This window comes from Anas platyrhynchos, chromosome 2 (genome assembly GCF_047663525.1).
Source record: "Anas platyrhynchos isolate ZD024472 breed Pekin duck chromosome 2, IASCAAS_PekinDuck_T2T, whole genome shotgun sequence".
Classification (NCBI taxonomy): domain Eukaryota; kingdom Metazoa; phylum Chordata; class Aves; order Anseriformes; family Anatidae; genus Anas; species Anas platyrhynchos.
In genome coordinates this window covers 141,681,931-141,698,860 of record NC_092588.1, presented here as the reverse complement: position 1 = coordinate 141,698,860, position 16,930 = coordinate 141,681,931, and the positions used below count along the sequence as shown (strand labels likewise).

The 16,930-nt window shown below is 36.4% G+C and overlaps 1 protein-coding gene across 2 annotated transcripts in view; it reads left to right on the top strand.

Annotated features, from left to right (window-relative positions):
* The window catches only part of PRTFDC1 (phosphoribosyl transferase domain containing 1), a 45,313-nt gene that overhangs the window by 5,236 nt on the left and 23,147 nt on the right, over nt 1–16,930 (top strand). For both annotated transcript variants that reach the window (XM_072033713.1, XM_027450624.3), the window contains exon 3: nt 680–863. In XM_072033713.1, the coding sequence (XP_071889814.1) occupies nt 680–863 (184 nt within the window). The remainder of the gene's footprint in view (nt 1–679; nt 864–16,930) is intronic.

The following is a 16,930-nucleotide window of genomic DNA, read 5'->3' as shown; positions in this document are numbered from 1 at the left end:
CTATAAATTTGTTTGAAGCGAGCATTCTCTTTTTTTTTCCGGTGTTTTGTTTTTTTTTTGTACTCCAGCAGAATGAATTCAGAGACCTATCAAAGAACTTTCAAGAAAAAAAGCATTTAGAGTAAATAATGCACTGAGCTATTTTTCCTCAGAACATCAAATATTATTTTTCTGTTTTCTGTTGATTTTATATTTTCATAAAATATAAATATTTTGATATTTTATGCCTAGTAAATACCTGGTACCCATTTTAGATCTATAATACCATCTACCTTGGTCTTTAGAAATCAAAGCGATTTAAAATGAGAATTTTACATGTAAAATGTGATTTTACAGAAATAATGCATGTTGAGGTTTTCTGTGAGATAAAACTGAAGTCAGTGTTTCACTTATCACCCTAAAGTCTCTGAAATACTTATGAATTCAATATACAGTGGGATGTGTTACTCCCTTTTCTGTAACTGGGCATTTAATGCATTTGTCTAGTTCGAGTCACACAGTTTGCATCTTGCATCCAACACTCCTTATCTGCCTATTGTGAACTTGACCCAAAACTGTGCAAGTCAAGATGCTTAGGCCAACTGTAGGTCAAGATATATTCTCATTATACTATTTTGCATACCGTGAACTTAGAGTACCCACATCTAATGTTATTTTATCCTTATTTTTTTTGTCTCAGGACAGAAAGATTGGCTAAAGATATTATGCAAGACATTGGAGACAACGATATTGTGGTTCTCTGTGTACTCAAAGGTGGCTACAAGTTCTGTGCTGACCTTGTGGAGCACATTAAAAATCTCAGCAGAAATTCAGAAAGGTTCATCTCCATGAAAGTCGATTTTGTTAGACTGAAAAGTTACCATGTAAGTCAACAACTTACTTATGTAGATTCTGGTTGTATGTTCATAATAAGTAGTGGGCTTTTGTAAATGGGATTTTGTTTTTTCCAAACTATATGAAAAACAATTGGAAAAATATTTTTGTTTTAAAAAATGTGATTTTTTTTTTCCCCAGTATATTTGTTCATGTCCCTTTATACTTTATGAACAGTATGAGTGATGATATGAAGCATCCTCAAGCTGTATTTTTTATTTAGTCTGTCATCACTTTTGGACATAAAATTATTCAAGTTTCCATCCTGTAAAATGTCTGCATGTTATTCCTGAAATCCTGAACAGTGCTGTTCAAGTTTATTTCTCATTACTTCATGTTCTGTTCCCCCCGCCCTTCTATAGTTTGGCATAACTGCAAGATGATAAATCTATGCCATATTCTAAATGTTTAATGCTAAGTAAATGAAGTGTTTTACTCTTCATAGCATGCAGTTTACATAGTAGCAAAATATACCACTAGATGATGATAGTGCTTTATAAGAAAATGAAATAAGGCGTTGAACCAAATCCAGTGTTGAGGAAAGGATCAAGACTTCCTGTTATCTTCTGAAGAAATTATGCAATAATGATTCATTTGCTTCCATGAAGCCATGCTAATGAGATGACCTGCATCTTTTTAGAGTGCGTGATTATGATTTCTATTTGCATAAGCTGTACATATTTGTATTCCACCTTGGAGTTCACACTCCACAGTGGGAGAGCATTTCTAGAAGTTGTCCTAGAAATGTCTGAGGAAGTACACCAAACAAATGGAATGATAATACAGTTTCCCTCTAAGTATAAATGCAACTTGCTGAGCCCAATAGCTCCTGGAATAGTTCTATGTCTGTTCCCCAAGCAGAGGCTGGCTGGTTGGTATTTTGCTCTGACCTCAGTGACCATAAGCTTTTCCTAACTTTTGCAAATCCAGCCCAAGTTTTGTTGTTGTTGTTGTTTTGTTTTGTTTCGTTTTTACCATTACAGGATGAGAGCCTTTTGTCACCATTTGGTTAGGATTTGGTTCTGGATCTTCTGTTTCAAGAACTAGTCAGGTCTGTGAAGGACATGTGCAATATAAAGATTGTACAATTTCTAGCTATTTAGCAGTATTACAGAACCAATAAATAAAGCAAAATATATTATGTTTGTCTCACATAAAGGCACACAGAAATTATACAAGATTTCTATTCACTGTGGTAATGACAGTGCTTCAATACTACTGCTTAAAGAATTGTAGAATTATTCTTTTTTTAAATTTATTTTTATTTTTTACTTTGCACCTGGTAGTATTGGTAATGCACATGGTTTTCTTATTGAATGTCTCATATCCAGTATGAAGATACCACATGAAGATTCTTTCCTCGTTGACAAGTCAACACTTACTAGCACCACTAACCCATAATCAGTGAGAGGAGATCTATATACCACAGGAGTGTGGAAATCTTCACATCATTACTTAAGAAATTAAATAAAAGCTTGATATATAAAACTGAAACAGCAGTACCAATTTGGTTATGTAGGATGTTTATCTAGGCTAAGTCCTGGATGATCCTAACATTTGATGGCTGTGATGTTTTGGATCTTAGCCTTATGCTTCAGGAGGAAGTTAACTCCTTCCTAACTACTGCTTGCATCTAGTTTTTAGAAAATGAAAATAAACCCTTCTTTCTCTTAAGTGCTTCCCACCAGGTGTCATGTACTTAGAGACTGAAACTGTTCTTGATTTAGTGCTTGGAACAGTGCTTGGTATCAGCCTGGTCCTAAGGAGCTGAGTAACTCTGGAGTATAAATGTAAAATGACATGAATGTTGGTGGGTTCATTCAGTGAGTGATACACAAATGTAATGCTCGCTAAGGTACCCGTACCACTACCTGCCACCCTTTGTTTTTTGAGTTACAGTTGTATCCTGTCCAATTGCAGACAAGGGTAGGTTCCCTAAAATTTCAGGTCATAGCCCTATGCAGCACAGCCACGGTCAGAACACTGGAGCTGTTAGTAGTTTGAGTGAGCCTGTATCCCAGCTTTATATGAGACTTGTGTCAGTTTATTCTGTAATAGCATACTTCTCACAGTGTTTTACAATTCAATAAGAGGCAAAAAATTACAGGTTTAAGGGTAAGACTCTACGTGAAGTCTTGGAGCATCACCAATTCCATTCTTTTCCTTCCTTTTGCCTTTTCTGTTCCACATTTTCTTAAGGCTTATTATTGCTTTTGATCCATTTTTTTTCTCTGTTTTTTATCCCTCTTTCATTTTACAGACACTGTTCTTCTCATGTAATTTATCTTGCTTCCTTTTACTAACTGTTACCAATTTCTCTCCTAAAGGGAGTCCTGCTGCTCTCAATATACTTCCTTCAGATATGTCTTCTCCCCTCACCCCCCTCCAGCTGTTTAAATCCAACAATTAACTTCAGCTCAAATTCATGAGATTTTGAATTGTCTCATTCCAGCTTCAGTACTGAAAGGTTAGTCAATTTTTAGAGGTTGTCATTTAAAGGGGGTATTCTTGGTTTAATTGTGTAGCAAAAATGGGCTCTATCTGTGATCCAAAGTCGGATGCTGCCATCAGTGAAAGTACATCTTAACTGTGAAGTAGCAGTGGAAAATGTTGTATTTTGATGTCTGGCATACAGAAATGATTTCAAATAAAAGGAGACTGCAAATGAGACCAACTTTACATGGGTCTTTGTTTTTAGATCTGTCATCATATTCTAGAGTTTAGACATTTAATTAAGATGTTAAGATCTGCTTTCATATTATGCTGCTGAAAGTTGTAATATCAATCCTTATTTAGACTTCTTCATGCAAATCATTTGAGTCTTAAAAAAGCATAGTATATTTAGTGATATGAGTGGCTGCATGTACTTCTAGAGTAAGGATGGTTTTATTTGGTTTACTAGCCTGGACATTTTTATGAGAAAATTTCCCATGGTTTACAAGTACTGTCTTGTTTCAGTATCTCAAATTGGCATGTCAGATTAATGAATCTTGTTTATATACAGGTAATATGGGGAAATACTCTTTGTTATTTTCAGAGGAAGTCTGACATAGGAAACCATAACATAAAAATAATGTGGTTACACTGTTTATGTTCTACACACATCAGTATTAGTTCTTAGACCTTTAATAAAATTCCTGCAACTGAATGTGGAGGTTGCAGCATCTGAAAGCATATTTTTGCTTCCACTAGAAACTGAAGTGTATTTTTCCTTTTTTTTTGTTTTTTTCCCTACTGGAATGCTAAAATGATGCAGTACAGAAAGTTAAGAAGCTTATACACATGGACAGAAAAATACAGGCTCAAATGTAGATCAGTAAAAAAAAAAATAAATCAGGTATGCTTAATTTGTAAGAAAAGTTTATATCTGTAAATCCAGAAATACACCATTTACAAACAAACAAACACACAAACATAACACCAATTACATTGTGCTTAGATTTTGAAGGCTTTTTGATTTCTCTTAAGTAAAAATTATTAATAAATATATAAATGATTAATTACGAAATTGGAAAGAATCATGTCTGGAAGATGCATGGAGTGGCACCCTCCATAGAAATATGAAAAATTCTTTGAAGAATGCAGTTTCCTGTAGACTTAAAGGTAGTATGATAAACTTACTGTATTTTTTTTGTATTATTATTATTTTTTACATAATCTCAAAATAAGGAGATTGTTTACATGGGGATTTGATTAGAGGCTGTATGGTGACTTACAAGCTTCCAGCACAATGGGCAAATTAAAAGAAAACACCAAGGTGAGAGTTAGGAAATACGATTGTTTAGATAAACATACGGAAGTAGTGTGTAGACACTGTAGGGTAAGATTCAAGACGTAGATGGAAAGGAAAATAAAATCCAATGGTGAAATTTGAATGAGAAACAGCAGCTCCGAGTTCTAAGAGTTGTGAGGCAGTAAGTATAGTGGCTAGACAAAGAAGTACTAGCATAGACCTCTCATGAAATCCGGTGCAGGTATGGATAAGCTGCATGCCAAGTTTTAGGGGAAAATGATGTATTCTGGAAACTGTGATGTAAGAACTGAAAGAATTTGGCAACATCTTAGATACTGAATTCTAAGAAATTGGACTTGAATATGGTATAAGTTAGGAACAGTATAATTCACTGCAGAGATTTTTGAGTGGAAGAATAATATCTAATATATTCAATTTCACCATATTGAATTTTTTCCTGACTGATCACTCCTACACAGGGAGTTGAAAAGTGATGAGAGTTTCAGATTGATAGAAGAATTCGAAAGTATTTTCAGAAACATGGTAGGTTGAAATCAGGAATGAAAAGTATTGAAGAAAGTGGATGAGCTTGCAAATGTCACCTAAGGACATATGACACCAGTGGGAGAGTTAAGAAATATGGATCCAGAAATCCTTTAATATATTGGTGATATGGAGAGCTTCAGCAGATTAAAGAACTAATTCAGAAAAATCCAGTGGGAAGTGCAACAGAGGAAGCTGGAGGTTTACTAGCCTACATCCAACACTAAGATGCTTACAGATTAATGGATAGGACAAGACATGAAAGAATGTTTGAAGATGAAGAGAGAGTGAGCAAAGGAATAGTAGACAGATGTCACATACTAAAGGGCTGAAGGGGATATGCTTTAGTAAAAAAACATAGTGTGAGGTCACCCAAATCTTAGACTTTCTGTAAAGAAGTGAATGTTAACAAGATCCTATCAGTTTTCTTATTTAAAGCATATCTTTTTTTCATGCAGAACAGTAGAGTATTCCTGAACAAGAAGAATGTCTCTTTGTTCAGTGTGGAAGAGACAATTTAGGACAGGCTAATGAAGGTAAAGGATGAGTTAGATCTTGAGGCAGATGTTGTGGCTCCTCAAGTCTAATCCCCAGTTTATAGGTGCAACGACATCATCCTGTTCCATGGGTATGCCGAATGTGATCTCTAAACCAAAGCTCAATTCTGAAAAGGAATTGAAAAAAAAATTATTAGATGAATAGAGGAAGCATACAGAGTCTGTAGACATGCTTGAGAAGTTTTTAGCAGCCTCTCAGCAGGAGAGAAAGTAAATACGTGTGAATTAAGAATTCTTTGGGGGATGGATGATGGAAGCTAAAAATGGAAAAAATGATACTAAGTTGTGGTTGAAACTGGTAGCAGGGGCTGGTGGGAGAAAGGAGAAACACCCATACTTGAACTGGACAGACCAGCATGTCATTGCTACATGTTCTTCTGAAAAGTTTATTTTTCCCATATCGTTATCCATGGCTGTCTGTTTCATTCTCAGAATTATTCCATGATACAAAGTCCATATGATGGTAAGCCATGTGTTTTGGGGAAGGACAAGTGAATCTTAGTGGCATAGCTTTTCTTGTGAGAAGCATGGTGAGCTAAACAAGGAGTAAGATACTTTTCCTTTAGACTTTTGTGATTTCTTAGGTTGTCCTTGTGTGGACTAATGGGACAGGAGACCAATCGTCTCTGTTATTTTGAACTTGTGTAGTGCACTTCTTAAAAAGGACAGTAGTTGAATTGTGATAACGTATCATAGGTAAAATTCCATGTCAAGCACAGATTATTATATAATACCGATCTGTTTTCCATATAGTGCCCGAATTGCAGATTTTAGAAGTGCATTTTTCATATTCCGATGGCAAGAAGGTATTGTTGAAAATCACCCTGAAAAATATGAATGAACTTCAAAGGAATGTTGTTTGCTAGTCACTCGGAGGAAACTTGCAGTGGATTATGTGGATTGAGCCAATTCATGTAATCCTTTAAAATTAATACATTATTTATGGTTTCCAGAACATAACTAATAAAAAAATGTGACCTCGAATTGTAATCCACGCACAATGGTTGCATTGAAGTCTGTTCACAAACAAATCCATTGATATGATCTGTTTCCTCTTCAGCTTCCAGTTGTTTGAAATATATTTACAACTGTTGGTTATTAATCTTGGCATAAACAGGACCATTAGTGCTGCAAAACTCTGAAAACAAGCAACAAAACAAGTATTGTTTAGTAGAAATCTGAATGTTTTTGTCTATATGAGGCCATTTCAGTAAATAGTTTTGCTAAACCACTCTACTGTAGGAGTAAGGAAACAGAGAGATTTTATAATGAGTAAGTTGAAAGCAAGTTGATAAATGTGGTAAAATAGTTTATTTTTCTGCCTTGTAGCTTTACTTCTCATATGCCATTGCTAAATACTTACATCTTAAAAAACAGAGCAGCGTGAGACATCAGACTGTAACTACAGTAATGAACTGTGTAAAATTTATATCCATTCTTTGCTTAATTACCTGTTCCTAGTCAATATAATTTTACTGTGTGGAACTTGTTTTTTGTTTTTTTTTTCCTTTTTTTAGGACCAGTGTGAATTTTACATTTACATCTGAAAACAGTGTATTGTAATCTGTACCCTAAAAAAGCAAATAACTCCTTAATGATTTCATTAATTTAACAACACAAAAGAAACAACTAAGTGTACTGCTTGGATTTAATGATTTACATCTAATACCCAAACTCTTCATCAGTGATATGATGACTGTTTTATTTCCATACCTGCATGTCATGAAAACACAGTTTATAATCTCCCAAGAAAAACGTACATCCTGAGATGGAGTTGACAGTAGCTTTTGTAGTTACAGGTTTTCTCATGGGAAGGTTGTGAGTTCCCTTTATTTTGCTTCATTCACACATTTTAGCTGATGTTCATTTCATCTTCTTTGATGTTGAGCAGCCATGGAAATTGGGGCCTACCTGGTAGAATGAATACCTGTGAACTTTAAGGCCAAATTTTGCAATAATTTCACAAGATTGAACTCCATATTATCTGCAGATGATCAGTTTGACAGGCAAATAAATATCTGTTGTAGGCAAAATGAGCTTTATTTACTTAATTTGGAGGGGTTGTGCATGTACTATACAGTAAAAAAATAAAATATTCTCAAACTTTTTCAGGTGCATGGCTTGCAACAGCGGACAGTGAACACCTGTGCAGAAATTAGAATTTTGCAGGATTACGTTCTTGTCTTGTCTTTAGTCCACAGAAGCTACCAGTGTCAAGGATACAGACTTTAAGTTGTAGCTGTTCTGAGAAATGTGTTCTAGTATAGAATATGCTATGAATATACCATGAATAGATGGTTCTGCCAAGTAGGTGTCTGTCGTATGGACAAGTTAAACACGGGAGGCTTGCAACTAGCTTTCTGCTCCTAGCATTGCCTGAGGGATCCTACCTCGGTGTACTTTTCCATGGATAAAATGCTATTTGGATCCTCAAGTAGTAATGTCTTTTTGAGTAAAAGCTCTGTGAAGTGCTCAGACCTGTTAAAACTAGTGAGTAAAACGTCCTTTATGGTTCCAAGCTGAAGATGCTGCCAAGTCTTAAGCAGGCACTAATGCTATCTCTGTATTTCTGATGCTTTCGTCATTTTCTGTAGCTTAGTCAGACCTGAGGTGCTTAATAAGACGAAGAATACTGAAAAGAGCTCATATTTTGTGCAGGGAGAATGTTTGCAGTTGCTAGAATTCACGGTCCTCCTAACTGTGTCCAAATGTTTAAAAACAGGAAGGTTTTCATGAGGGAGACAAAAAACTCTTCTACATTCAGCAGTGTCTTGCTGCAAAGTGTCAGCCTCAAAGACACTCAGGCTTTTCAGAGAAATAGCCGAAAAAGTATTAGTAGTGGAAGTTGTCCCAAAAGCTTATTCTTGCAACTGGCTGAATATTTTTTGAAGAAATTTACAGAAATTGAATGAGAAAAATGTTGGCCCAATTGGTAAAAGCACGGCTGATGTTATTGGTGTAACAGGATGATCCAGACAACTTTGAGAACATACTCTCACACCAGATAGATCTGCAGTACACCAGGATCCTGGGGATCCTCATTGCCAGGGAGCAGTGTGGCAAGCCTCAGAGCCCACCACTTCTTTATCTGAGGTGCACCTCAGAGGGGTCAGAGGAAGCGTGGATCAACCCTGGTTGTTTTCAGAGAACCAATCCTCTTTTCATACAGTTCCAAGGCAAGCTGCAGAAGGCTATGCTACAACACAATAAAATATGACCTTAATGCTCAGTGTTGTGGTTTGGAGGCAGATGCTCTCCTAGACATCCTCAGCTTCCATTTAACTTGTATGCAGAGTTGTGACATATGAGAGCTTGAAACCATCACTTGCTCAAAGCTCTCTTGAACATAAAAGAGGAATAAAATGTTTCTGATTTAAGTTATTTTTAATTAAAACATACAGTATTTTCCTGTTGGACACCGTTTAAGGGTTGAAGTGTTACTAATAATATAAGTAGGCGTTGATTTGTGAGCATAGCTCAGGAAAGGTCATTATAAGGCAGGATACAGTCAGTTTATCAAGTTCATCTGTAATGTAAAACTTGCTCATGGAGAGGTGATCTCTGTAAGTTTCTGCATCAGATAATACACCTACACACCGCTTAAATATGTTAACACCATCTGAAGGCTTAGGGATTTTTTTTAAAGTATGAGTAAGTGTTTCGGTGACTCATCTGAAAGATTTGGGGGAACCAAACAGATCAGCCGGGGGAGAACTGAGTAGGAAGCAGTCTGATTGCCATGGGGACAGAATGAGAACAGATGTGGCCGTGAAGGCAGGGTGGTACGGAGCTGTCCTGAAGCTCTCCAGCACCATCAAAGTATTGTTTTAATGCATTTGTGGGACATATTGCAGCTAGTAATTACTTGCCTTCTCAAGATACCTTTCATTTTTAGCCATTGTTCCCCACTTAGGTACTGCCTTTATACTGCTTTGTGATTTTTAGCTGTGGAATTCCTCTTCCTAACTGAAAATAAAAAAAATAAAATACACATTCATGTATTGGGGGTTGATAGTCCGTTCTGCTGGACTTCGAGTCTAATGCAAAGTCTTTGAGAGATTTTCGCTAATCTTTCTGGAGAAATTTGTCTCCCCCAAGGGTCACATTTTTCTAACAAGCTGTAATGTTTTCTTTTGAAAAATGTTTTCCAAATTGAAATAAATGTTTTAGATTATACTATGTTACAGAGGGTAGACGGCTACTATGCATAAATGAAGTTTTAGATCTGAAGTTCATTTTTCTTAACTTTTTTTTAATGTTTTCTTCATGAGCTTAAATCTTTGGTATTTCTAAGCAATCCAGCCTTCTGGAACATCTTAACATTTGAGACCGTGGATGTTTTTAAAATTGTTCAGTTTGAGAACATACTCAAGGCATCAAGGGATTTCATTCAAAAGCACTCGAGAGGTCATCTTTGCAAAAAGTTAGATTCGAAAGTTCCCCTGGATACAGGATTTGTTGTAAAGCGGCGATTTGTTAACAAAGCCGAAAAAATTGAAGTTCAGTCTCAGTAAAATATTTTGTTTCATATTCTGCCAAAAATGCAGCAAGCCACTGCTAAATCATGACATTTGCAGAAACACTGGATGTCATCATTAGGAGAGGCTGAAATGTGTATTTTCTGACTGCTTCATAGGTTTTTGCAGTGACGGGGAGATGGGCTCTTACCTGGAAGAAATGTCCAGAACACGATGGTTGCTAATCCTGCTGTACAAATAAGATCTGGCAAGTTTGAAAGTACCATAATATGTTTATCCATTGGCAGAGCATCACCTTGATTACTTATTTGGATGCTAATAATACCATTTAGTGTGTGGTTTTTTTAATTAAGTTCTGAAATGGGGCAAAATTAATTAAAAGAAGCCCGAGGCTTCTAATTTTCCCATGGAATTCTATGACTCTCTTCTGCTGGCATCCCTTACATGCTGTTCCTTAAAACAGATCATAGCATGTGTGATGTTCATGCCGTGCCACACCCCAGGGGTGCTGTAAGGCATAAACCAAAAAGGTTGCTTTAAAGGAATACAGCAATAACGAGAAGTACTCTGTTATTGCAGTGCTTATCAGTGTGACAGAAATGAAATTTGTTTCACCCTTCCTTTGATAAACAAAAGTTAGAATATTGAAATACAGCAGGAATGCTAGAAAATAACCTTGAAATGCTGGAAAATAATCTTGAAAAAAAAAAAAACACTTAATGAAGGTTATGTTAAAAGTTTCCAAGTTGTCACTAGCAAGGAACTGAACATGGTATGAAAGAGAGCTACCAAGTTGTAAGGGATACACTAGACTTCAGGTTGCTGGAAGGGATTAAGCATTTGAGGTTTTTATCAGTATCATCTCTTGAGAATTTGCTTACAGCTATCTGTTGTCTCAGCCTATGGCTATTTGACAGATTTGAAGATTCTTCTTCCTTCCTTTTATCACCAAATCTCAGAAACTGCTGATAGTTGGGGTCAGGAGGTCAGTACTTTATGCTTAGTTCAGTGAAAGCTGTTTTCCCTTGTCCTTTCAGAAACCCTCAAGGGACAGTTTTTTTACAGTTTAGAGCTAAAAACTTGCTCGTTTTTATGTTTGCTTACTTTCATGTGTTTTTAATTAATTAAAAACAATTAACAATTCAACAATTAAACACATGGGGTAAGATGGTACACCTGGAAGTGTTCCAGCTGCGGTACTGAGCCCTGTTAGTGCTGGAAAATGCGACTTGTAGTCCTGTTGCTGTAATGGTCATGTATACAATAATGAACAGTAACTGGTTAAAAGACATACTCTAATTAGCTTGGGTTTAAACCAACACTGACCTTTTCCTAGGTTGCTTGATGTCCTTTTTGATTTTTGCCTTACCATGGCATAGTAACAGAAGGAAGATTCCCCCTGCACTCTCTAGCTTATGGTGCGCTTTTGAAAGCTAAGAAAAAAGCCCAAGCCACCTATTCCATGAATATGGGCCTTTATTATATTATTATCACAGAAGGTGGGCACCTTTAGTAATGTCTCCTGGCAGTCCAAAACGAGTTCTGGCAGCTACACTTCCTAAATTATTCTTTTGCCTGAACGTTTTAAATTTGCTCTGCCTCTCATCTCTAGAGACAAAGTAGTGGTCTGAATCTCCCTTTGACTGAACAGCCATGTGCAGTTGTACAATTTCTCATCCTGGAACACATGCAGATTTTATTTCTATGTTTTAAATGTGGTTTTTGTTTTTTTTTTTTTTTACAGAATAAAAACAAGTTAATAGTGTAAGAAAGCCTTGGAGTACACTGTTTGTGAACTCAGCTGAGATTTGAAGATATTTTGTGGTTTTCTTTTATTTATGTTTCCAAAAATTTAGTATTGCATGTTCTGGATTTCATTTCTTGCTGATCTTTGTAAGTGTACAGGTGCTTTTTATGGCATATGGATATATGTGGTGCTGCAGTATTACTGCCTTATTCTTAAACAAAATAACCCATTGAACCAATACCAAGGAAATATGTAAAACCTAATTGCTAAACTAGAAAAGAAAATATCAAAATAATTTTTATAATCGTTATTAGCCATGTTAACTGTTCTAAATTCTATTGCCATTTCCAATAGTTTGACCCTTCTCCAACAGTTTGTACCAATATATCTGAAGTTACGTCTTTGTTCAAGGATTTTCAAGGAGTTTTACATGCAATAAAACTACAGGACTAGACCATGTATGCACTCACATCTTTAGAATTCTTTCCCTATTTGAAAATATTTGAAAATTTCTTTAATCTGTATATCTACAGAACCTATTGATAGATGGAAATAGAGTGTCAAACACATTCCTTGAGAAAAAAAAAAAAAAAAAGTAAAGAATTTACATCTTTTAATATCTGTCCCTAGCAAACATGTTGTTAAATAATTACAGTTATAATCTGTATTAACCTATATTAAGGGTATTAGCATTGCATGTCAGTTCACCTCTGTTGATGTCTGAGAGTATTCCCAAGAGAGATCGATTCCAAATGCCTTGACCAGGAGGGGAAAAGCTTCAATGGCAGTTTCTGCTTTATTAGATACCAGAGAATCTCCATGGAAGCCTCTCTATACGGGATGAATTTATAGTACCAACTAAATCGTGTCTGTTTCAAAATACCTAACCTCCTTTGGATTAAATACCTAGAAGGCATGCAGGAGTCCTGGTATACAAGAAATTACTGAATATGTGAGCAGATGATTATAAACATTCCAATTCATTAAGTTTAATAAGTTACTGTTGCCCTGAGAGTTAAGCTGAGGGATCTCTCTTGCTTTTGTAGAAGAGAAGCAGCATCTACATATGTTAGCACATGTGAGCTGACGAGGGGTAGTACCTTGCTGTAAGTAAGTTCATTGTTTGTGCTTCTCTGTCCAAAGCCTACTTCCTCATTGCAGAGCTCTGGCCTTCCCTGGAACTGGATAGACGAGCCTGAAGTTGAAGTGCTTCCAAACCTGTGTGATGGAGCTTTTTGTTAAGGAATAACAACACGGAGGAAAAAGAATAGGTGAAATGAGTTAGCTTGTAGATGTAACCATAGAGATGTACAGGTATGTCTTACATTGTAGGAATTGGAGCTCAGATAGATATACCAATACCAGTTTAAAATTGACTATCTCAGGTTATGCTGGCAATAAGACAGGTGTCAGCGCAGCATAGTTCATGTTATAGTTACCAAGCAGCTCAGGAAGGCATTGTAGCCCCAACTTTAAAGCTAACAGGGACATACAGAACCATCAATGTCTCCATATAAACATATTTTTACTGTTCCTGGGGGATAAAGATGTTCTGACAGTGGGAGTGTGCCAGTTTACTGTGTTTGATTTCCAGTTGGTTCAGTATCCTTCACTTGTTTGCGAGGTATTTAAAGCACCTCCTACAAATATATCAGTGACCTGGCACTTGATTATTTTGAATGTGGGTGTGCCCTGGAGGTTTCAGTCTGCACTTTGGTACATATTTGATTCTGGGTTAGGGAAGGCATGCTTTCTTCCCAGTCTTTACCAGGGAGTGATCCATATCATTTCCATTCCCATTTGCACAATCTCCAACTTAGCAGTACTTACTAATGAATGTTGCTTCTTTAGTATATAGCCCTAGTTTCCTGCCATGAAACCCCTGACAGTCCATGATCTGAGCTACACTCCTAAGGTCCTTCATTCTTAACTGTTTTCTTCGTTGATGAAATGCAAAATGCTATCAGTTAAGTATATTCTTGTAAGTACAGCATCTTATGTATTACCACACCACTGATGTTCTTACTTCTGCTGAAATACTGAGTATTTCATAGCCTACATTTTATATGCCAGTTTGACATTACCCAGTAGTCTGGGTAATAAGCTAATAGATGATGTAGATACCATACTGACACTTCTCAGACCAACATATTAACATACTGAAGCAGTTCTCAGGAGGCAGGCTGCACAACAAGTAAATTTCATACTAGAATATCTGCATCCGAACTGGAAGATCAAAATTTTCATTGTAATTATTATGACTGAGATGATAGAGCATGGTCATATAGCAAAAGATATTAGAATTAATGAAACACAGAATTTCAAACAGAAGTCTTTATAATAGCAGATGCATCTATCTAAATGCTGCAAATACCTGCAATTAATTTCTGCAGCACTATTTTTTAAATGGAGAAAGCTTGGTTATATTATGAATCCGTTTGCTGCAGCTAACTCACATAGAAGTAATAATTCTCTATTTAAATGTTCTGTGAGAAACATGGCTTCTGTGGTTTCATTTTTGAAGGATTGAACTGAAAAGTAAATTCTTGTCATATCTGCCTCTGTTTTCCTCTGAGTGCTATGTGTTTTTTTAACCGAAAAACATATCTGCTACTTCACATGCCAAGGCTCTGCTTGGGTTTTCTGTCATTTTCAATTTCAGCTTCAGCAGTGTATTTTAGCCATTGTCTTGGACACAGCCATGTCTCTGAAACTGCAGCCATTTCATAAGCCAGTTGTGTCGTCCACGTAAGGTTTCAGAGTCCCAGTTTTTCTTTGAACTGCCAAGAGTTTTGTTCAAATCCTCATCATTCATTTCCCCGGTAAATGTCATCTCCCCTCTGCCTTTAATGCCGTCCACCGTGTTCCCTCAGTGCCATTCAACACGTAGCTGTTCAGATCACCTTCAAAGGAGCTGTTTTCACAGCCAGCCCAGCTGCTGTCCTTGCACCACTATCAAACACAAAATAATGTTTTGTTGAGACTCACTGAAACTCCATTCTTCCAGATCATAAACCCCACACATGTGAAATCCACTTGTTTTCATTATGTAGTGGCTAAACCCTATGGATAAGCCCATATTTCTGTTCTGAGAAGTTCACTGTAGAGTCCCATTAATCATCCAGTATAATGTTTTTGCAAAAAATCTGCAGACTGGTTGCTAATATTTTTCCTCTGCACGTGGAGAGCAATACTAGATTGACTGTATCTTTTAAAATCTCTCCTCAAATATACTTCAACCAGATTAAAATGAAACCTTTGAATAAACATGCAAGCAAATTAACCCACAGTAGTACCAAGGGGAATTGTGTTTGTGTGAGAGAGAGCCTAAGTGGATAGTTGAGGATGGTACTAATGGAAAATGGTCAAGATCATTGCTTCTTACATGCCTGTGGTAAATGTGATTGAAAATAATTTCTTTCTGAGTGCTCAGTGAGGTTTATAAAAAGAAAATATTGATGCCAGTCTCTTAAGCTGGGATTCATTTCAGCTAACTTCAGATGTCTGACAATTAGATGTCTAGGTATGAGTTATTTGCTGTAGATTTCCCATGTGGTGAAACAGATGATTTCCCTGATTTGCCTGGCTTTCTCCAGTGATCATGAAGGGAGCCCAGGATGAGCAGCACAGAGTTTGAAGTCTTAACTTTTAGGTACCTGAATTAGGGACAAAGTAATCCTGTTTTTAATGAATGTATTTCAAGATCGTGGGTCACCCTGTGAGAACAGCAGTAGCATAGATAAGACAAAATTAATGACAGTCTTACTGGAAAACAAAAAGATGAGGACTAAGTGAATGCATAGACTGAACTCAACTCTGCTTTGGTGGACGTGTTGGACCAAGTCTGTTGTTGAACAGGTCTGAAAGTCACATCCTTCTCTCTTAAGAGTTTCTCCAATTAATTTTCAGGGAAGAAAATAATCACATTTTTTCCCCAAGAGGTTACATACAAACTATGGAGACTATAGTAACTGTATGTGTGATATGTGCAATATTGCCTTGGTGTCATTTCATAATTTAGTTGTGCACTTAAACTGTTTTGTCAGAACTACTTTTTTTTTGCTGTGATTAAAGAATCTTTGTTTCACTGAGCCCAGTATTAATGTACTCCAGATTCTGTTTCTTTAGAAGAGTAACAGATGTTCACAGTTTGGTGCAATTTTCAGATGAGCAATGCTGTTTATAATAAATTTTCCTGAGACCACCCAACTCATTTCACTTGTAACTTGAACTGCGTCCAAGTGTTGATCTCAGGAGATGTGAGATGTAATAATTCTGTGCCCCACCCAGTTCAAAAGACATGACTTAGTATAGCTGGAATTTAAATATCTATACTTCCAATCAACGTAGAAAGTCAAAGTTTTATCTCGTGTGCTGTGAACAATGGAGGTGAAAGTAGCAACATTCTGGCTTTCATTCATTAAGTATTCATAAGATCTGAAGATGCATATTGACAAGATCTGCAGGAAATAAAATCAGAGAACAAAGGTGAACAGGTGAAAAAGCACAACACAGCAAGTAAAAACAAATACATTTGATTTAGCCTGGAAAAACGCAAATTTATTAAATGCAGAAGAAACGGAAATGCAGTATTAAACATAGTATGTGATGTGAAGTAGGGATAACACAAAATGCACCATGGTTTATCAGGAGCAACTGCAATGAATTGTTTGCTGCATAAACCAAAACATAGTGTGGCTTTGAGTTGTCTATCTGGGACATTATATTTAGTCTCGAACATATAACAGCAAAAATTGTGTCGATAGGGTTTAATGATCTTAGAAAGCAAATCCTGAGGAGCTTTGGGAGATTGAAAGCAAACCTTTAATTCAGGTATTTGCATTTATTAGAAGTCCTGTAGACTCAATCATATCGGTGATGTTAAAGTATTGAATGTCTCCCAAAGGAAAAAGAAGCCCTGAATGACTTGAGAGTGTGGAAATTCAACAAACAGTTCTGAATTGACAGTAAGAGCTATGAATGAATCAGTAGATTCTTT